An 18884-nucleotide genomic window follows, 5' to 3' on the forward strand; every position below is an offset into this window, starting at 1 on the left:
ACTGAAGTTCTGGCAAAGTCTGGGGACAGAATGGAAAGGACTTGCTGAAGAAGTGGGTTTGGGGTGAGGCAGGTCAGCATCAAGGTCAACTAAGGTTCTGGCCTGGGCTCCTGGGTAAACCTTAGTGCCGTTTACTCAGAATGAGGAAGACTCAAGGAGGAAAACGTCTGGGGCAGGAGTTGTGATGAAAATGAAGAGTCTTGCTCCAGACACAACTTAAGTGTGAGCTGAGCTGTGTGCAAGACCCCCAAAGGAAGACAGAGTGGTAACTCTTCTCCTTTCCATACACGTGCCAGGCCTTATTCTAACCAATTTACATGTTTTATCGTACTTCATCTATAAAAACAATCCTATCAGATGGGGACTACTTTTATCCCCATTGAACAGACAGGAAAACAGAGGCACAAAAAGCTGATGTAACTTGCCCAAGGCCGCACAGCTAGTGAGCGGCAGGGCCTCTGTGTCCTTAAGCACTGCGTGTTACCTCTAAGATGCAAACAAGCAGTTGAGGTATTAGAGATGAGCTCTTCTTGGGTTCTTCTCTTCTTGGGGGTCTCAGTTTCCCATTCCGAAGAATGGGGAGGTGGGCTCTTAGAACACTCCTTCCACTTCTGATATCCAAGAAGACTCGACTTTTAAATGAGGCCAGGATCACTCTGAGTCAGAGACCTTCCCTGACCCATGTCCCGGACGGGCGGTGCCCCACATGACCCAAGCAAAGACAAAACCATCGGCAGACACCTAGCAGTGACAGGCATTTCCTGTGACCACATCCGGCAGGCCGGCAGTTCCATCCACTGCTGCCCGATCCCCCTGGGACCTCTTGGAGCCCGGCCCTCTGGCTCCCCATCCAGAGGCAGGAATGCTGGCCGCCAGCCACCTTCTCTCAGGAGACAGATGTACCCTTTCCCTCCAGCCAGCCTGGCCCACTCACAGAACTGAGGCAGGCAGCTCATGGCAGCCCCAGGGTCAGCCCCAGAAGGCCCACGTGGGACCCACTGCTCCGACAGGTGCGACCACGCCGACGGAGGAAGGGCCTGCACCAGGGCATAATGAGCAAACTCAGCCAAAGCTGGAGCAGGTCACATGCCCCACCCGAAGGGACATTCTGTTTTCTAAACCCCAGTGTTCTGGGGAAAGTGCCTGCTTCAGACAGCCCAGAGCGGCTGGCAGGGAAGGGCGGAGGACTCTCAGGATGGGCCCAGTGAGAACAGGTGGGAAGCAAGGAAGAAGGAAAAGGGGGTGTTAATGGGGGGGCTGAGGGACATGAGACACAGACCTAATGGAGTGGGCAGCAATGAAACAGCAAATAAAGAAGACACGCTCCGGGAGATGGCCGAAGACGGAGGCCAAGGCCTTCAACCAGAAGGACCAAACCCAGAACTGGGCAGAAGGGCAGAGGGGACGGGGCCTGTGGTTGAAGTGCCTACTCTGTGCCTGGAGCCGCACCTGTGGGTGAACAGGAACCCAACACGGATGGAGGTAAGTTAACTAATGGTAATAGCAGCTAACCCTTATTTTGTGAGCTTTACTACATACTGGGCATGCCTAACACATCTGCTCTTCACAATGACTCTTTGAGATACATACGATAATTCACCCGGTTTTGCACATAAGGGAACTGAGGCAAACAGAGGCAAAGTCACAGAGCCAGAGAAATGTGAACCATAAGGAGCTTGGCTCTACACCAAACTCTACTGTAAGAAGGGGTTTATCATCCCCATTCTACAGAAGAGAAAACTGAGGCTCGGAGAGGTCAGGCTGGAGGAGAAAGAGAAGCCCACAAACACGCAAGGAACGCCATCATTCATCCTATGGAAAGGCTCCTCACGACAACCTTAGGAGGCCAGCAGAAACAGACAAGGAGACAGAGGCTCAGGGACAGTAAGTGACACGCCTAGAGCCCAGAGGAGGGTGGAGGCATTGCTGACGGTAGGGCCCAGGGTCTGGACCTCCCCTCAGCCTTAGCGTTTCCTAGATAAAAGAGTAAAGAAGCCTCTGGAAAGTCACTGTTTCAGCCCTAAAATAAGACAACAGGAAGGAGGATTCAAAAAGGACTTCTTCAGAAAACTGAAAGGCAGGGACCTCTCAGTCCACCAATCTATCCACCCAGCTACCCAGCCAGCCAGCCAGCCGGTCACTCATTCCCCTACCCCTCTGTCTCCCAGTGCTCCCTCGCCAACCATCCATCCACCCATCCACCCACTTGGTCGTTCAATTACCCAACCCTCCATCCCAGAATCCAACCACCCCAACAACTATCAACCAACCATCCATCCATCCATCCATCCGACCATCTACCCACGAATCTCCCATTTTATGACCATCCCTCCATCTACCCATTCATTTAAATATCATACCTGAAGGCCCCAACTCACCATTCATCTGAACGCACCTCTGCCAGCTCATCATGTCTTCATCCACTTCTCCAACTATCCAAACATCCACACATTCCCCATTTTCTGTCCATCCCTCCAGCCAGCCATCTCCTACACCTCCAACCACTCACCCATTCGCTCCTTCACCCACTCACTCATCCATCCACAGATCAATTCGCACATCCATCCACAATCCTCCCTGCCCCCCTTCATCCACCATCCACTCATCCTCCAACCCCTGCCAATGCACCTATCCCGCCTCCCATCTGCCCACACGCCCCATCATTCACACTTGCAAGCTTGCATGCACCTGTATGTGTCTACCACTCACCACTCGTCCATTCACTCCTCGACTCTACAAAGTGTAGGGCGCTCCAGGGAAAGACACAAAAGTGACAAAGGTACTACTCTTTCCCTCAAAAAGCTTAATAGTGAAAGAGCCCTCTGCCCTTGAATCCCCCACCTTTGGATCTTAGAATCACAGGATGTCAGTGTCACAAAGAATCCCCAAATTTCTATGACCATCTAGAACCACACTGTCCAATACAACAGCCACAAGCCACATGTGGCTGCTGAGCACCTAAAACAAGGCTAGGACAAACTGAGATGTGCCATTACGTGTAAGATATGCACCCAATTTTGATGGCTTAGTGTACAAAACAAAATGCAAAATATCTCTTTAATAACTTTAAAAAATTGATTATATATTTGTTGTATACATTAAAATAATATTTAGAGACATATTGGAAAACATAAAATATATAATTTAAATTCACTTTGCCTATTTCTTTTTGATTTTTTTTAAAGTGGCTGCTAGAAAATTTTAAATAAGACGTATGGCTCACATTATATTTCTGTTAGGCAGTGCTGATCTAGAACAAACCCCTCAACTCAGAAAAGGGAGGCCCAGAGAGGGAAGTGACAAGCCTAAGGTGTCACCGTGAGAGACTGTCAAGGTCCCACCGAATTCCTGCCTCCTGGCCCACCTGGGCAGCCCAGCCCCCAGCCGCCCCAGCAACTCACCTGGATTTCCGCTTGCAGTAGACAAGGAGGTTGTCGAAGAGGAAGAAGGCCCTCTCCTGGATGTTGCCTGCGGAGATTTTTAACAAAGTCCCTTGCAGGAGGAGCTGGGTGCAGATGTCCGTGAGGTTGGAGCCCTGAGAGAGTGACGAGGGGAGCAGGGCATGAGCTGGTAAATCCAGGCGAGCACTCGGGCATATCCGCTTCCTTCCCAGGGACAGAACCTGCCACTGCCTTGCTCGCGCCCCAAAACCATTTTAAATGCACCACTGCAGGAACTCTCTCAGCAGCCAGAAAAATCCAAACAATCTGATCAATGGCTTCTGTCTGTCGAGCACGCCGGAACAGTGCCAGGAAGAGCGCATGGAGATGCCCATTTCTTAGGAGAGAAACCTGGGCTCGGGGAGGGGAAGTGATCCACCCAGCCTGAGTTGGCATCCGGTTTTATTTTGGTTCAGTTCTTGCTTGGGGTTTGGGGCTTTTCATGTTTGTTTTGTTTTCGCCTATCCCTTCCTCATTTATGTCTTACCTTGTGATGATATCACTGACCCCACTAGAATGCCCCTTCCACTAAGGACAGGAAGCATTATCAAGCATTAGTCAGCATTTGCCACCGTCTTCCAAGCACCTGTAACCCTCTCGGGCACCCAGCAGATACTCAATAAATGCCTGTAGAGCGGGTGATAAACAGTATGAACACCATCGGGGCAGGATTCTTGGAGCACTTACCCTAGCTACAGATAGGAACACAGATGGAAGCAGTTCTCAAACTCTACCTGGTCATCTATGCTAAGTGACGGAGGTGGCCACGACGCTCCGTGTGTGTGAAGCTCCCTGAACCTCCGTGACGTTCCAGCTGGTGGGGTCAGGAGAGGCACAGGTCTGTCTGGAGCTTGGGCATGACCAAGAGCGGGGCACAGAGCTCTCAAAGTGCTAAATGAGAGGGGGCTGGAAACACACCTGGGAGGGCCCCGGATGCCAGCCACGTAGGCTCCTACCTGTCACAGGAATGGAGTTAGCTGGCACTCAGCTGGCCAAGCACAGACTCCGTTTCCCAGCATCCCTTGTACCCATGTGGGTCATGTGACTAAAGTATGGCCAGTGTGCCCTGTTTTTACAATATTTCCTTGAAAGAAAATAGCTTCCTCTCCTCTCCCTCCCTTCCCTCTTGTCACAGGCTGGAAGACAACCAGAACACGGCATACACGGTAGCAGACGGTGGAGCAAGAAGCAGGCAGGAACCTGGGTCCACAGGGAGCAGAGCTGCCCACCCGCCCACCTGCTCTCCTGCTGAGAAATCAACTTCTACCTCATTTATGCCATCTTCCCTCCTTTCGGCAGGCAACCAGGTGCTTGAACCCACACATCAAGATTAGGACCAGGCCCATCAATAGGCAGACAGTGGGGTGCCTGTGACATTTACGCCCGAGGGATACTACACGAAAGAGGGGTTCAGGGAGGTTTGTTTGACAGACCTACAGATTACAGAGGAGGAGAATGATGCATGATGCTGTCTCTGCCCAGAAATGAACTTGAGAAAGAGAGAGGGAGAAGTGTGCACAGTCTCCTTCCCCAAACACGCGACACCCAGAACCAAAGAGGAGTTCACATCCGATGAGGTATGCTGACTCAGTTATTTCTGAGACCCAGGAAGGGGAACTGGTTCTAGAAACGCAGAAATCAGGCTTTCTGCTAACTGCCCACTGCAGTCTCCCCTGCTCCGTGCTGTGTCCCTTGAGCACAGCACATTCATCACCCAAAAATGCCAGAGATCCCTCTGGGGCCCACTTGGGGTCCTGGGACACCAGCCTCCTTGTGGTCAAGGGCTAGGCTGCCTAGGGCAGGCATGTGCACCTGTTAACAGAAACCAGAGCACAGACGTCTGCATGCTGCAGACAGGCCTCGGACTCCGCACACAGCCACCAGCGAGGGAGTGAGCCCGCTGCGCCAGGGCTCGGGGCTCTCATGACGAAGAGCCCCCTGGGCCCCCAGTATCCTCACCAACAGGGTGAGCATGACTCTTGGGGTGATGAGGCTCTACCCATGGCCCATGGGTCAGCTCAGGGCAGAAGCCATTCAGCAGCTCCTGGAGGCCGCCTGCCTCCCCGCCTCATCCCCTCACCTCACTCATGCCCACCCCTCCACCTTCCAGCCTCCAAAGAGGGATTTTAGCTGCTTGTATGTGAATCTGGTACCTGGCCTGGCTGCAGGGCCCAGAACCCCGACATCACACAGGCCTACACTTGACCTCCCTCTGTCAACGTCTAGGGACTGCAAAGAGCAGTGAACCCAGCCTGGGAAGCTGCCCCTCCAGCCTTGGCCAAAGACCACCTAGCAAATACACTTGAACTGCCAAGGACACTACAGGGGGATGCCCCATCCACCCTAGCCCTGCTGAGAAGCCCAGATGGCCCTCAGTCTCCCCAGAATCCTTGAACCTGGGTCAGGGGTGGTGCTGAGGATCAGATGCACAGGGAAGAGGCTGAGAACCAAGGCTTCCACCAGCCAGGGCTAGAGACTTGCGGACAGTGCAGACTCGCTCAAACTGAAGCATTAACGTGGAGAGAAGATGAGGAAAGCTTACCACGCGCCCGCTACGGTTCTAAGTATTTTATACAAGTACAGTTCATCCTTACGACAACTCTCATTTTACGGATAAAGAAACTGAAGCACAGAGCAGGGAAGTGACTAGTTCAAGGTCACACAGCTGGTCAGTGAGCAAGCTGGGATTTGAACCCAGACAGGATGGCCCCCCTCTCCTACCCACCAACCTCTACTACCCAGGGAGGGGAGGGAGGGCTGCCTTTTAGAAGGTAACCTGACAACCTGAAGGACTTTTTATGAGACTACTGGTCTACAGCAGGGGTCTCCGAAGGGGAGAGACCATAGCCCCCTGGAGCGTAGAGCATCCCAGGAAGGGTGGAAGGACCTATGACCATTTCTGTTTATGGTCTTTTTTTTTTTTTTTAATAAAAATTTTATGTTTCCTCACTCCTATTTTCCTTCTGTACCCTCATGGGTGAGTGGGCAACCAGCATTTCCAGAGCCAGCAAGACAAGTGTGCCCTATTTCCTTCTTATTAAGAACATGCATTTCTTATTACTGTGAGCTTCACACAAAAGTCCATGGGGCTTGCTCCCCGAGTGTCCCCCTGCAGGAGGGTCGGGCCACACCGGGTATGAGCTGTAGCTAAAGTTGCATGATAATTTTTCATCTAAAAAAAAAGTAAGAATGAAATCCTGCTCTTCTGCCCCTGCTCCTCCTGACGTTTACAGAGCGTTTACTCCGAGCCGATGAAGGAGCACTGTTTTGAGTGCTGTACATGCGTCCCCTCCCGAATCCTCAAGTGACCCAAGAAGGGGGGCTGCGATTATCCGGACTTTTCAGATGGGGAAACTGAGGACAAAGAACCCCTCCCCGCAAAGGGGGCTGGCTCGTTCACCCACTTCCACCGTATTGCAACATCCTGCCATTTACTTGCGTGTTCTGTAAAGTGGATTTACGGATTAACTTATCTGGTTTTAAGTAAACCAGTCTCACGACTAAAAAGGACAAGCAGCTTAGGAAGGATGCGGGGAGGGCGAGGAGCCAGCGATCGGAGATCAAACTCAGGATGCAAGCCCAAGCACATGGCCAGAAAGCAGCCAAGGAGAGATTGCCCCTCCTCCCACAATGAGTCCCTTGCCAGCCATATTCCAAGAGCTAGATGGCAGCCATCTAACCAGACTGGTGAGAGGTCAGATGGAAAGATCAGTAATTATCAGGAAGATTAGCAGAAGTAAGGATCTGCAACCACTGACGTTCACCACAAACTACCCCCAAAGTCACACTGTCCCCTGAGGCTGTAACTACAGAGAGCATGAGGCCACTGCAAGTAGCTTCACTGTTACATGCGATTTTTTCTAGCTATGATAACACATTATTTTTACAAGTCACCCTGAGGATCAAACTGCATTTAAAAACCTTCCTACTGGGGCACCTGGCTGGCTCAGTCAGTGGAGTACGTGACTCTTTTGATCTCGGGGTTGTGAGCTGAAGCCCCAAATTGGGAGTAGAGATTACTTAAATAAATACACTTTAAAAAAAAAAAAAGAAACCTTTCTACTGCACAGAAAACCACTCTACTTTTTTCCAAAGAGCATTCATACTCCAATTTTCACTTTATCCTGAGAATGACACCAGAAGAGGGATGCCTGGGTGGCTCAGTTGTTAAGCGTCTGCCTTCGGCTCAGGTCATGATCCCAGGGTCCTGGGATCCAGTCCTGCATTGGGCTCCTAGCTCAGCGGGGAGCCTGCTCCTCCCTCTGCCCTCCCCCCCTGCTTGTGCTCTCCCTCTCTCTCACACACACACAAATAAATAAAATCTTAAAAAAATAAAAAAAGAATGACACCAGGAGGTACCTTCAAGAGATATTATTACTCAAATTAGACAACCAAGGGCAAATGGAGGCCAAGAGAGCGTGACAAACTTGCCTGAGGCAGGGGAATCTGTCAGTTACAGGGCTGGGCCTCCAAACCAAGTCCCTGTGCCTCAGTTTCCTCAGCTGTCCAATGGGGATCATAAGAGCACCTCCCCTTAGTCCTGGAGACATGTAATAGGGCTCAATCATCGCCAGCAATTCTTATTCTGGCACATGTATTTCCTACAGCACCCAGAAACAGTGATCGAAATCAGGGCCACTTTCCAACTGCAGATTTTTCAGGGTCTAAAAGGGCCCCCAAAGATCCTTAGTTCCTATTTCCCTAGGCCCTTCCCAGAAGTAGGCATCTAGAAATCACTTCTGCTCCCGCTGCCAAACTGCTTGCTCAACTCTCCTCTCCACAGGCTCCCATGTGGGAAATTTCTTTTTCAGCTGGTTTCCAGGAAACTCTCTGTCTCCCAGAAGAACGGCTCGGTCTTCCTTTTTTGAAAATAAATATTGAGTAACTTATGTCTCCAGCTCTCTTCACCTTGGCTGCCAGGAAGCTCAAAGCCCAAACAGGCTTAAACACACCCTCCATTCTGTTTGCTCTTTAGGCAGGCGTGTTGGCTGAAAGTGGCCGTGTGACCCACCGGTCAATGAGACGAAAGGGGAAGTCTCTTTGGGGCGTCCGGGAAAGGTTTTCCTCCACTGAGAAGAGCTTCCTCTCAACTGCTCTGGCCATACCCCTGTCTCCTGCAATTCTGGAACACGAGATGCCTGGAGCTCCGGCTCTCATGGAACTGGGCGGGGAAGGCCAACAGAACTGCAGGAGACAAAGTGGGAGCTCTGACACCTTGGGGCCGGCATGAGTCCTGAGACAACACACCCTAACCGACACGCCTGAGTATCCGGCAATTTGCAGTCACAGGACATAGAAACCAAGCTACATATATTTTAAGCAGAAAGAAATAAGGGGCTTACTTAATTGTCAGATGGTCTAGGAGAGGCAGGAATCCAAACCGGGGCTCCCAGAAAACCAACAACACCGTATATCTGGCCCACTCCCCACAGAGCCACTGCCTTGGCCCCCACTGGGAGAAGGAAGAGTCACACACACCTGCCCGAGCAGATACTCCAGGAAAATGCCACCAGGCTGCATCTAGCCTTTGGGAGCTACTGCCTCAACTGCCAGCCACAGAGCCGGTCCCCTGCCTGATAGATACATGCCACCAACAACCAGCAGGTGTCCCATGCCTCCAGATACCCAGGATGCTGGAGCCCGGACCCTCTGCTGATGCTACCATGGACTGCCCAACACGACCACAGCTGTGCTCTGCTGCAAAGACAGCACGGGGTGGCCTCTGTCCCACCCCATCTGCCCAATCCCCAGCAGCTGGATCTGACTTTGGCCAATCACATCCCAAACCTGATCTACAAGGGGGTCTGAAAAATGCAGCTCCTCGTTCCCGGGCTCCAGGAGGACGGGAAGGCCCAGCGGGAGGAGGATGGGTACGTGGCAAGCGCCAATCGACACTCCCCGCCTCCTCCCTCAAAGCAGGCCCCTCTCTACAGTCAGACTCTCAATCTCTGCAGTGATACGGAGTCACATTCAGGATTCCGGAACGCAGGGCAAAGAAGTGGAAATCCCAAAAGTGGCAAGCGCCAGAAAACCCAAAGGCAGATGATTCAGAGAAGAATCTAGGAGTCTTTCATCTTTGCGTTTGATCTTCCATTCCAGCTGCATTTACTCTGATACTCATTTTTTTTTTTTATTTATTCAGATTTCCCCATTTCCTTCAACAGATTTGTAGGAAATCTCTGATAATCTAAGGAAGACATGGAGGTTTAAACAAATAAATCTAAGGAAAACATGGAGGTTTAAACACATGCACAATGAGATTTCAAGAATCCCAGACCCCCGTAAGCGTGACGGTAGTAATGTAATAGCAACACCTACCATTTATTGAGTACCTACTGTATGCCAGGAATAGATGAGGAAACAGGAGGTTCAGAGAAGTTAGGACATCTGCCTAAAGTCACCCAGCAAGGGAGCGTCAAGGCCAGAATTCTGTCCTGGAGTGGACCGGTAAGCACTACCGTGGACCTTGGCATCAAAAGCTCAAAGGCCTATGGACACCAGGCAGACAAGGCAACGTGTGAAGGAGAGAGACTGGGGAGGAATGGGAGGCACTGGGGACTAAGGAAAAAACTGGAAGCTCTAGTGGCTGTGGTCAGGGGAAGTGGGGGCCCAGGGCTACCGATTTTTCAAAAGAAACTTTAAATCTAGACTTTTATGTGGACTTCACAGGAAAATAACAATTTTTTTTTTTTTTTTTTACACAAACGCCGCGGAGGCCAAACCACACACACATGGCAGGCTGAAATCTGGGGGCCAGACTACAGTGTACCTGCAGCTGCGCATCCCCGGGGCCCCTCTCAAGCCCGGGAGGCCTCCCGCCTGACGCACCTCCCAGCCCTCAATGTGGGACTGCAGCTGCTCCAGGACCTCCAGCTTCTCCATCTGCCGCTTGGTCTCGTTGATGTTAGAGCACACAGTCTTCATGGCCTGCAGGGCGCTCTGGACCGCAGGGTGGTCCGGGTGCTTGCCAGGAGTCCTCTTGGCCAGCTCCTAAGGGGACAGATGAGGACAGGAATGAGAGACGTTGACTCAGAGGGGCCCAGACACGGCATCCAGGTCACCTGACCCTGAGCCAAAGCGGGTGTTCTGGGGCTGGGGAGCATCACTGATTCATTTGCTCATTCATTCACTCATTCAATAAATGTCCCCTGAGCACCTTCTTCATGGCAGAGCAGTATTCTAGGGCGTGGGGACAAATCTGTCAATGAAACAGAGAAAAATTCCTCACCTGGTGGGTATTACATTCTAGTAAAGGAGATGGACCAAAATAAAGAAAACTCACGTGTACAATACAATGTCAGGCACTGATAAATACTATGAAAGCAAATCAGAAAGACAGGCTTGAAGGTCTTGGGAAGGGAGGTGTTCTTTCTTTTGTTTTTTTTTTTTTTTGAGATTTTATTTATTTATTTGAGAGACAGAGCACAAGCCAGAGGATGGGCAGAGGGAGAAACAGACTCCCTGCTGAGCAGGGAGCCCGATTTGGGGCTCGATCCCAGGATCCCAAGATCGTGACCTGAGCCGAAGGCAGACGCTTAACTGACTGAGCCACCCAGGAGCCCCGGGAGGTGTTCTTTCAAATGGGGAGGTCAGGGGAGGCCTCTTGGAGGAGGTGACATTTAAACAGAGACTCTGGATAAAGCAAGGGAGGGAGTCCTGCAAAAATCTTGGGGAAGAGTGGGCCAGACAGTGTAGGGCAAATGCAAAGGGCCTGGGGTGGGAGTGTTTACGGGATGTAAGGAGGAACGGCAATGAGACAGTGTAGCTGGAGGAGATGTAAATGAGAAAGACAGAAAGGAAAAGAGAGAAACAAGACAGAGATCAGGAGGTCAGAGAGCAGGCCACAGATACAGACCCCACCCAGCCCCAGTCGTCTCATCCGTAGAACAGGTAGAAAAAGACCCCACCTCACAGGGACAGGACGGCCCGCGGCAAGTGGCCAGTCTGGGCAGGCCCTATTCCACGGCCCTCTCCCACCGCTTCACACCCCCGCCACAAGCGCAGGCCTGGGCCGTGCTGAAGGCCAGGCTCGTTGTCATCAAAGGGCTTTTGCCACGCGCTATGTGTGATGAGAGAGAAACAGGAGGGAGACGCTAGCAGGACCTCAAGATTGCAGGGAAAATTTTCCAGCCGAATCACTCAACCGACAGGCCCGTGCCAGCAGAGACAGGTCTCCTTCACCAGACGACCCAGACGTGCCTAACGGTTCCAGGATCTCCCTACCTCTCTGCTCCCTTGAAAATCACAGATGTGGTGCTCTGACGTGCCACACGTGGGTGCCAGGGCTGGCTCTGCCCCTCTGTAGCCAGGTGACCTTGGGCCAGTGGCCCTCCATGCTGAAAAGTGCTGATAAGGAGGACCATGGTGAGGAGGAGAAGGGTGGCAGAGTTACTGCCCACTCAGCCTTTACTCTGTGCGTGGGAGGTGGGGTCCATTATTATCCCCTTTAACAGATAAGGAGATAGAGGCAGAATAATCCAAGGCCCCAACAAAGTACAAGGAGGAACGTGGATGAGAGCCTGGATGTGAATCTGGTTCTGTTCACGGGCACGGTGAATCCAGTACTCCAGGGAAAGGACCTCCGCAGTCAAGTACGTACGTGGTAAGCTCTCAGTCTACGCTAGCCATCAGCAGCCTGTTCTCTGACAACACGTGCCGGGACAGCAGGGGGCAATCTGCCAGCGCGTTGTTCGGAGGGCTCCCAGCAGAAAACCAACCCCAGAATGTTCCCTCTCCATTCACTTCATTTTTGCCCCGCCTGAAAACCAACAGCCTCTTTTCTGGAGGACAGGTCCTAACGGTCCCAAGGCCCAGATGTTCTGCAGCATCAGGACCCGGAGGGTTTCCTAAGCGCCTGCCAGGTTCCGGGGACACAGCAAAGGGGAAGCAAGGAAGGGGGAGATGGAGCCCTCTCTCTGGCAAAAGGTGCTCCCCCAGGGGAAGGGGGGACCAGACAACAGCCCCAGGCGGTGAACAGGATCGAAATAAATCAGACAAGGGGAAGGAGAGCGTGACCCGAAGCTTTGGAAAAAAAAAAAAAAAAAAAGAAGTGCGAGCAGGTGCCCCACCCCGAGGGAGCATCCCCAGGCTACCGCGGCTCACCACACACAAGAACCTGAGCTGACACTGGGTGTTAGAGCCGCTGTGGGCAAGGTGTCTGCGCTCAGCCCGAGGTGCAGGATGGAGGGTGGGCGCTGCGGCTGGGGGAGCACGACAGCTGGGGCCGCAGGGCCCGCAGAGAGGAGAATTCTCACTTCCTGGGCCTTCACAGCAAGATGGCCACAGTCGTTGCCAGATCCCTGGCAGATAAGGAGCTCATTTCGCAACCTCAGAGTCAGAGAAGAACTCCAGAGGAATGACCCAAAGTATTCAACAGGAAATGGGCAAATGATGTGAAGGGGTAAATCTCAAAATGAACCCACCACCCCCCCCCACCACCACCACCCTGGGTCAGACCGCTGAAGTCAACTCCCTGGACCCCGCCACCCCCACTCCCCAATCACAGTCCATCTGGAAACAAAGGGAGACCCTGTCCTTCCCCTGCTCAGAAGCTTCCTGAGGCACCTACAACACTCAGAGTAGACAAAGACCCTACAATGGCCCACAAGGCCCTGCCTACACTGGCCCCGCCACCTCTCTGACCTCACTCCCCCACTCTCTCCCTCAGATCCTCCTCTGGCCACCTCACTGTTCCTCAGACACGGCCCTACCACAGGGCCTTTGCACTGGCTCTTCCCTCTATCCGGCAGACTCTTCCCCCTAGTACCTGTATGGCCCCCTTTCTCACCTCCTCCAGGTCTTTGCTCAAATGTCACCCTCTCAGTCCCTCACTCCTGGCCCTTACCAACCCTCTTAGTCTGAGGTACTTTTCCTGCACAGCACCCAGGCCAACTCTACGAGTCTACTCGTTTCCTATCTATCCCTCTGTTGTCTGTCTCCCCCAGCAGAATGCCAGTCCCACAGAAGTAGGGCTCTGGGCCGTTTTGTTCACTTTGTATCTCCAGCACCTAGGACGACGCCTTATACATAAGAGTTGCTCAACAATCGTTGGTGAGTAAATAAATGGCCTCCCAAACGCCTGACGCTGCAGCACCAACCGTAACTCTCTCCTGGAGGGAATCAGGAAGACACAAACGGATTTGCTAAGAAAAGAACATTCTCCCTATGCGATGCACTGCTTTCCAGTGTGCCCGCCTCCCTCCCCCACCACTCACCGCACATAAAGGTTTTTCATGGGCCACCTAACATCCTTTGGAGAGCCCTAAGTGGTCCATGCCCCCACTCCGGGGAACACACCACCACTCCCCAGCCATCCCCCTACACGAGGAATTGATGCCAACACCGCCCCGGTGATGGACCGTGGTCCATCCGCAGGGGTGCCACACCCCCGGTGGCCAGGGAGACAGAGGGAACAACTGAATGGCAAGGTCTTCATGCTGAGCGTGGGCGACAGCTGCATCACCTGCAAACAGATGTGGGAGGTGCAAGACACGCCGGAGCCTGTGCGGGGCCCCAAGGCTGTACCCTGAGTAGCCATTCTGCCAAAAGCATCCCTGCCACCAGCCCGCTAGAGCAGCTGTCCCCAGCAGACGGCTCCCAGGACACGCCCTATTTGGCCTCAGCACGTTTGACAAGTTTTGAACCAGGCTGACATTTGGAAATCAGGTGCTTGCACCTTTTATAAAAGTCCCAATTTCTGGGTTTAGAAACGGTTGGCAACACTAGGGTGGCATTTCCAGTCATTCAGTGAGTCACTGCGGGGGGTGGGGGGGGAGTACCTACTATGTGCTAGGCACCATTCTGGGTACTTGGGGAATAGCAACAAACAGAACAGGCCCAAACCTTTGCCCTGGCCGAGCTGATAGCCTAATGAGGATTCAGAAAATCAATCCGTACACCAAGAGTTACAGAGCAGAATGTGAGTTAGGGAAAGGGACTGTGAAGAAAAATAAAAACAGGGCAAGGGGACAGAGAATGGTAGAGGTGCCTCTGCTACAGCTGGAGGGTCAGGTAAGGTCTCTCTGAGGAGGAACAACCGAGCAACAGACGCCTGACAATATCAGAGAGTGAGCTTCAGGATATCCACGTTAATGATGTCCCAGAAGAAAAATAAAGTGCAAAGGACCTAGGGCAGGAACATGTTTGTTGTGTTCGGAGAACGGCAAGGAGACAAGTGTGGCTGGAGCAGAGCCAGAGGGGCGGGAGAAGAAGCAGAGGAGGTCAGAAAGAAACATAACTTAACTGTGTAGCACTTTATAGGCGACACTGATGAGGAATCCGGATTGCAATCGGAGTGACAGGGAGCTGCTGGACGGTTCTGAGTGAGGAAGTGACATGAACTGGCTTAGGCTTAGCTGCTGAGTTGAGAAGAGACTGTGGAGGACAAGGGCAGAGGCAGGAAGACCCAGCGGGTGCTGTAGCAGGGGCCCGGGAGCACGGTGGAGTGAAGGAGTTAGAAGGGCTAGACTCAGGACAGATTCCGAAAGCAGAGCCAAGAGGACCTCCTAAGAGACTGGATGTGGGGTGAGCCAAAGACAGCTCCGGTTTGGCCTGAGCAACCAGAAAGGAGAGGCCATTTATGGAAATGGGGGCAAGAGGGTGGCAGGGAAGGGGAGCCCAGTCTGGGGCAAGAAGAGAGCCAAGCATTTGGTTTTTGGACATGTTAGGTAGGAGATGCCTGTCTGACATCCAAGTGGGGAAGCTGAGTGGGCAGGAAAACAAGCCTGGAGCTTGGGAGACAGGTCCGGGCTGCAGGTCGGACACAGAGATGGGGTTAAAGCCATGGGAGTGTCCGCCAGAAGCTAGTACGTGGACATTCAAAGCAGCGTTATTCATAATAGCCAGAAAGTGGAAAGAACCCAAACATCCCTCAAGGAACGAACGGATAAACAAAATGTGGTTCCATACAATGGAATATTATCCATCCATAAAAAGGAATGAAGCTCTGATCTGTGCTGCCATGTGGACAAGCCTGGAAAACACTGTGCTAAAGGAAAGAAGCCGGACACAAAAGGTTACATATGATATGATCCCGTCTATATGGAAGGTCCTGAACAGGCAAATCCCCAGAAACAGGAAGTGGATGAGCGGTGGCCAGGGCCTGGGGCAGGAGGGAAAAGCCCAAGGACTGCTGATGGGTCTGGAGTTTCTCTTGACGGTGATAAAAATATTCTAAAATTATTATGATGAAGATTGCACAACTTTTGACTATATGTATATTTTTTTAAAAGGCCACAAGGTGGCTGAGGCCACTCCGGGAGCCAGTCTAGAGAGAGAAAGAAAAGGCCCCAGGACCAAGCGCTGGGCCCACCTGTGCTTAGAGGCCCAGAAGGTGTGGAGCCAGCAAAGGAGACAGCAGGGAAGGGGCCGAGAGTATAGGAGGCAAAGGAGAGCAGGGGGGCTGGGGTGGCAGCTGCCCCCTCTGGACAGTTGTGTGCCCATCCAGTTTGCCCCCACCTGCCCCAACCTGCCTCCATCATGTACCAGGCCCTCGTGGGGCCCAGTCTGCCTGGAGCCTGAGGGGTAGGGGCTGTCCCGGGCACCACTGCGGGTCCTGAGCCACGCCAGCAGCTGGGGCACAGTGTGAGTGGCCCAATGAGATCTGTGCATCGCCAGGAAACAACCCAAAGGGACAATGACAGTCAGCCTCCCCTCGGGCACCTGTCACTTGAGCACCAGGGGCGTGACCCCAAGCCTGAATCATTTCCCTGGAAAGGTCGATGGAAAACTCAACAAAGCCTAAAAATGCCAACTGTCTCTCCCAAGCCTGGGCCGAAGGCTGAGATAGAATGTTCTGGCTATTCTTAGGCAACGTTCAAGTTCAGCTTTTTGGGGCCGTTCCCAATGAAGCTTTCATTCTCGCCTCTTCTCTCTCCCACCCGGGCTCACTGACCCCATTCGCCTACTGGATTCGGAGTTCAGCTCAAACAAGGGGGCTCAGAGGGCCACGGGGACATCTGCGAGGGCGTCAGAGTTGCAGGGGCCAGAGGGGGAGAGGCCTGAGGGATTGGGCTCATGGTACCGTCTTTTAGAATCCTCTGGAAAATGTGACAGGAAGGAGGAACTCAGGAGGAGCATGAAGCGTTGCCCTCAGTCCCAGCTGTGTTCTGATGCAAATGTTCCAGCTGTGGGTGCCAAAGGCCAGGACACTGGGCGAGTCCGCCAGGCGGGGAGCATGGCACGTCCCCACGGGAACCTAAGGCCCTGCTGGCTAGTCCCCCCGGTGCTATCTGAGCTCCCGATAAACACAGCTGGAGACGGAGGAAACGGGGCGAGTAAACAGCCGTTCGGTCAGGAGAGCAAACGCACAGCCTGGCTTCATCATCGTTGCCGGTGGGCAGTTGTTCTCCCGCGGGCTGCCAGCCAGTTCTGCTCCTCTCTGTCTGTCCTCCTGGGAATCCAGAGCCCGTGGGTCCACCAGACCGAACTGTGGCCCCTGGGGACAAGCAGGCCTCAGAAACGCCTGGGCCTCAGGTCCAGCTCCGCTGGTTGTTAAAATATGTTACAGAAACTACCACTCCAAGCACCTGCTGAGACCCCGGACTTTTCCCAGACCCAGAAACCAGAGGGCTAACACCTAGGGAGCCCTGGCTGGGCTGCGGGACTACAGATGGCGTTTTTCCGAACGGGTCAGATGTCCCAGGTTTGAAACCCCAGGAGAGAAAGAACAGAGCAGCCACTGAGCCACAAAACACAAGGCCACTGACCTCCCCAGACCCTCACCTAGGGCACTGAGAAGGTCAGCATCCCCAAAACCCAAGGACTTTGGCAGCTTGACTCCCCAAAGTGCTTAACTGGCAGTGCAGCCTAGAGGTTAGAGGGTGGGCCTCTAGAATGGGCTCAAATCCCGGTTCCTACCACTTAACCTACTACCTGGCCGTGAACAGGCCACTTCCTCCATGCCTCAGTGTCGCCAGTGGGGCTAATCACAGTGCCTCCCTCATCAAGTTGTTCTCAGAATTAAGTGAAAAAGTGTTCAGTCATCATAACAACCCTGTCTGTATTAATACAAACCCTGTGCCCCAGATGAGTAACTGAGGCAGAGAGAAGTGACTTGCCCAAGGTCAAGCAGCTAGTAAATGGTGAGCATTCTAGAATTCAAACTCAAGCTGCCTCTGGCTGCAAAGCCTGGCGCTAATCCAGGGGTCAATAGCCTTTTTCTGTAAACGGCCAAATAGTAAATATTTTAAGCTTTGTCGACTATATCCGGTCTCTGTCACATATTCTTCTCTGTTTGTTTTTGGGGGTTTCTTTTTTTCTAAACAAGGCTTTAAAAAATGTAAACATCATTCTTAGCTCATGTGTTGGACAAAAACAGGCCATGGGCTAGATCTGGCTCACAGGCCAGCATTTTGCCAACCCCTGCCCTAAACCTCTACAGAGAACAACTTCTTAAATGCTGGGACGTGATTCAAGTTTGGAAAACACACTGAACAGATCAAACAAAGCATGTCTGTAGGTCCAATTCAATCCACAGGCTACCGATTTACAAGTTCTACCTGGAGCTTTCCCTGCACCAAGGTGAAGAGCCAGCCATACACAGCATTTCAAACACATGTTTGGGGGTCAAAGCAGCTGCAAGAATGATTGCAGACGGTCCTTCTGAGATCCCAGGGACAGACACAGAGCAGGAGGCCAGAGGAGGTACAGAGAGAACTTCGTCCCATCAACCATGGCCGCACACGTTAGAGGCCTGTGTTCACAGGCAGAGCTGATGGCCCCAGAGAGGGTCTGGTCCAGCTCATAGACTCAAGGGTCACCCACCTTGTCCAGCAGAAAGTCAAGTTCAAGAGTGCCCTAGTAATCTTCCCCTCCCTTCTGCCTTCCAGTTCACAGAGCGAGGATGCATGTGGCCCCAGTGACAGGTGCATGAATGAGGCACCACCAGCCAAATTAATCCACCAGCAGAGACCCCAAGGAACAGCTGTCAGATGCAAGGCCTTTAGGATGGAGCCAGGGGAGGCTTGGGCCAATGAGCTGCCATTTCCAAGCACTGAAAACCCTGGGCAGAGAGCAGCGGATGGTGGCAGAGCCATCCACCCAGCTGGGGATCTGCCCAGAAGCCAACTCTGACGCTGAGAATTAAGACTTCTTGGGTAGCCACACAAGCAGCAAATCCCCCCTGGTCTGCGCTACCGAGACTAAATCAAAGATGAAGACAGCGGGTGTGTGGTTGTTAGCGCTGGGCCCATGCAGTAGCCCCCAACCTCTTCCACAAATAGCCAGAATTGGGATGAGGAGGTCCTGCATCCCCCACCCACAGGCTTGTGGCCCATGGGATCATGTGATTAGTTGGGAGGCTGGAGCACATGACATAAGTCTGCACCAATTACAGCTCATCTGCTCAGTGTGATTGGGTCAGGCGGGGAGCACCTAATACTGGTATCAGCCAATCAGAACATAACACTGCCCAGCTCACTGCACTGGACCATGTCTCAACCGATC

At 52.7% G+C, this 18884-nt stretch overlaps 1 protein-coding gene across 3 annotated transcripts in view; it reads right to left on the bottom strand.

Annotated features, from left to right (window-relative positions):
- The window catches only part of PREX1 (phosphatidylinositol-3,4,5-trisphosphate dependent Rac exchange factor 1), a 176894-nt gene that overhangs the window by 65991 nt on the left and 92019 nt on the right, over positions 1-18884 (bottom strand). For all 3 annotated transcript variants that reach the window (XM_027621888.2, XM_027621889.2, XM_027621890.2), the window contains exons 6-7: positions 10269-10430; positions 3402-3535 (exon numbers count right to left, since the gene is read on the bottom strand). In XM_027621888.2, the coding sequence (XP_027477689.1) occupies positions 3402-3535; positions 10269-10430 (296 nt within the window). The remainder of the gene's footprint in view (positions 1-3401; positions 3536-10268; positions 10431-18884) is intronic.

This window comes from Zalophus californianus, chromosome 8 (genome assembly GCF_009762305.2).
Source record: "Zalophus californianus isolate mZalCal1 chromosome 8, mZalCal1.pri.v2, whole genome shotgun sequence".
Lineage (NCBI taxonomy): Eukaryota > Metazoa > Chordata > Mammalia > Carnivora > Otariidae > Zalophus > Zalophus californianus.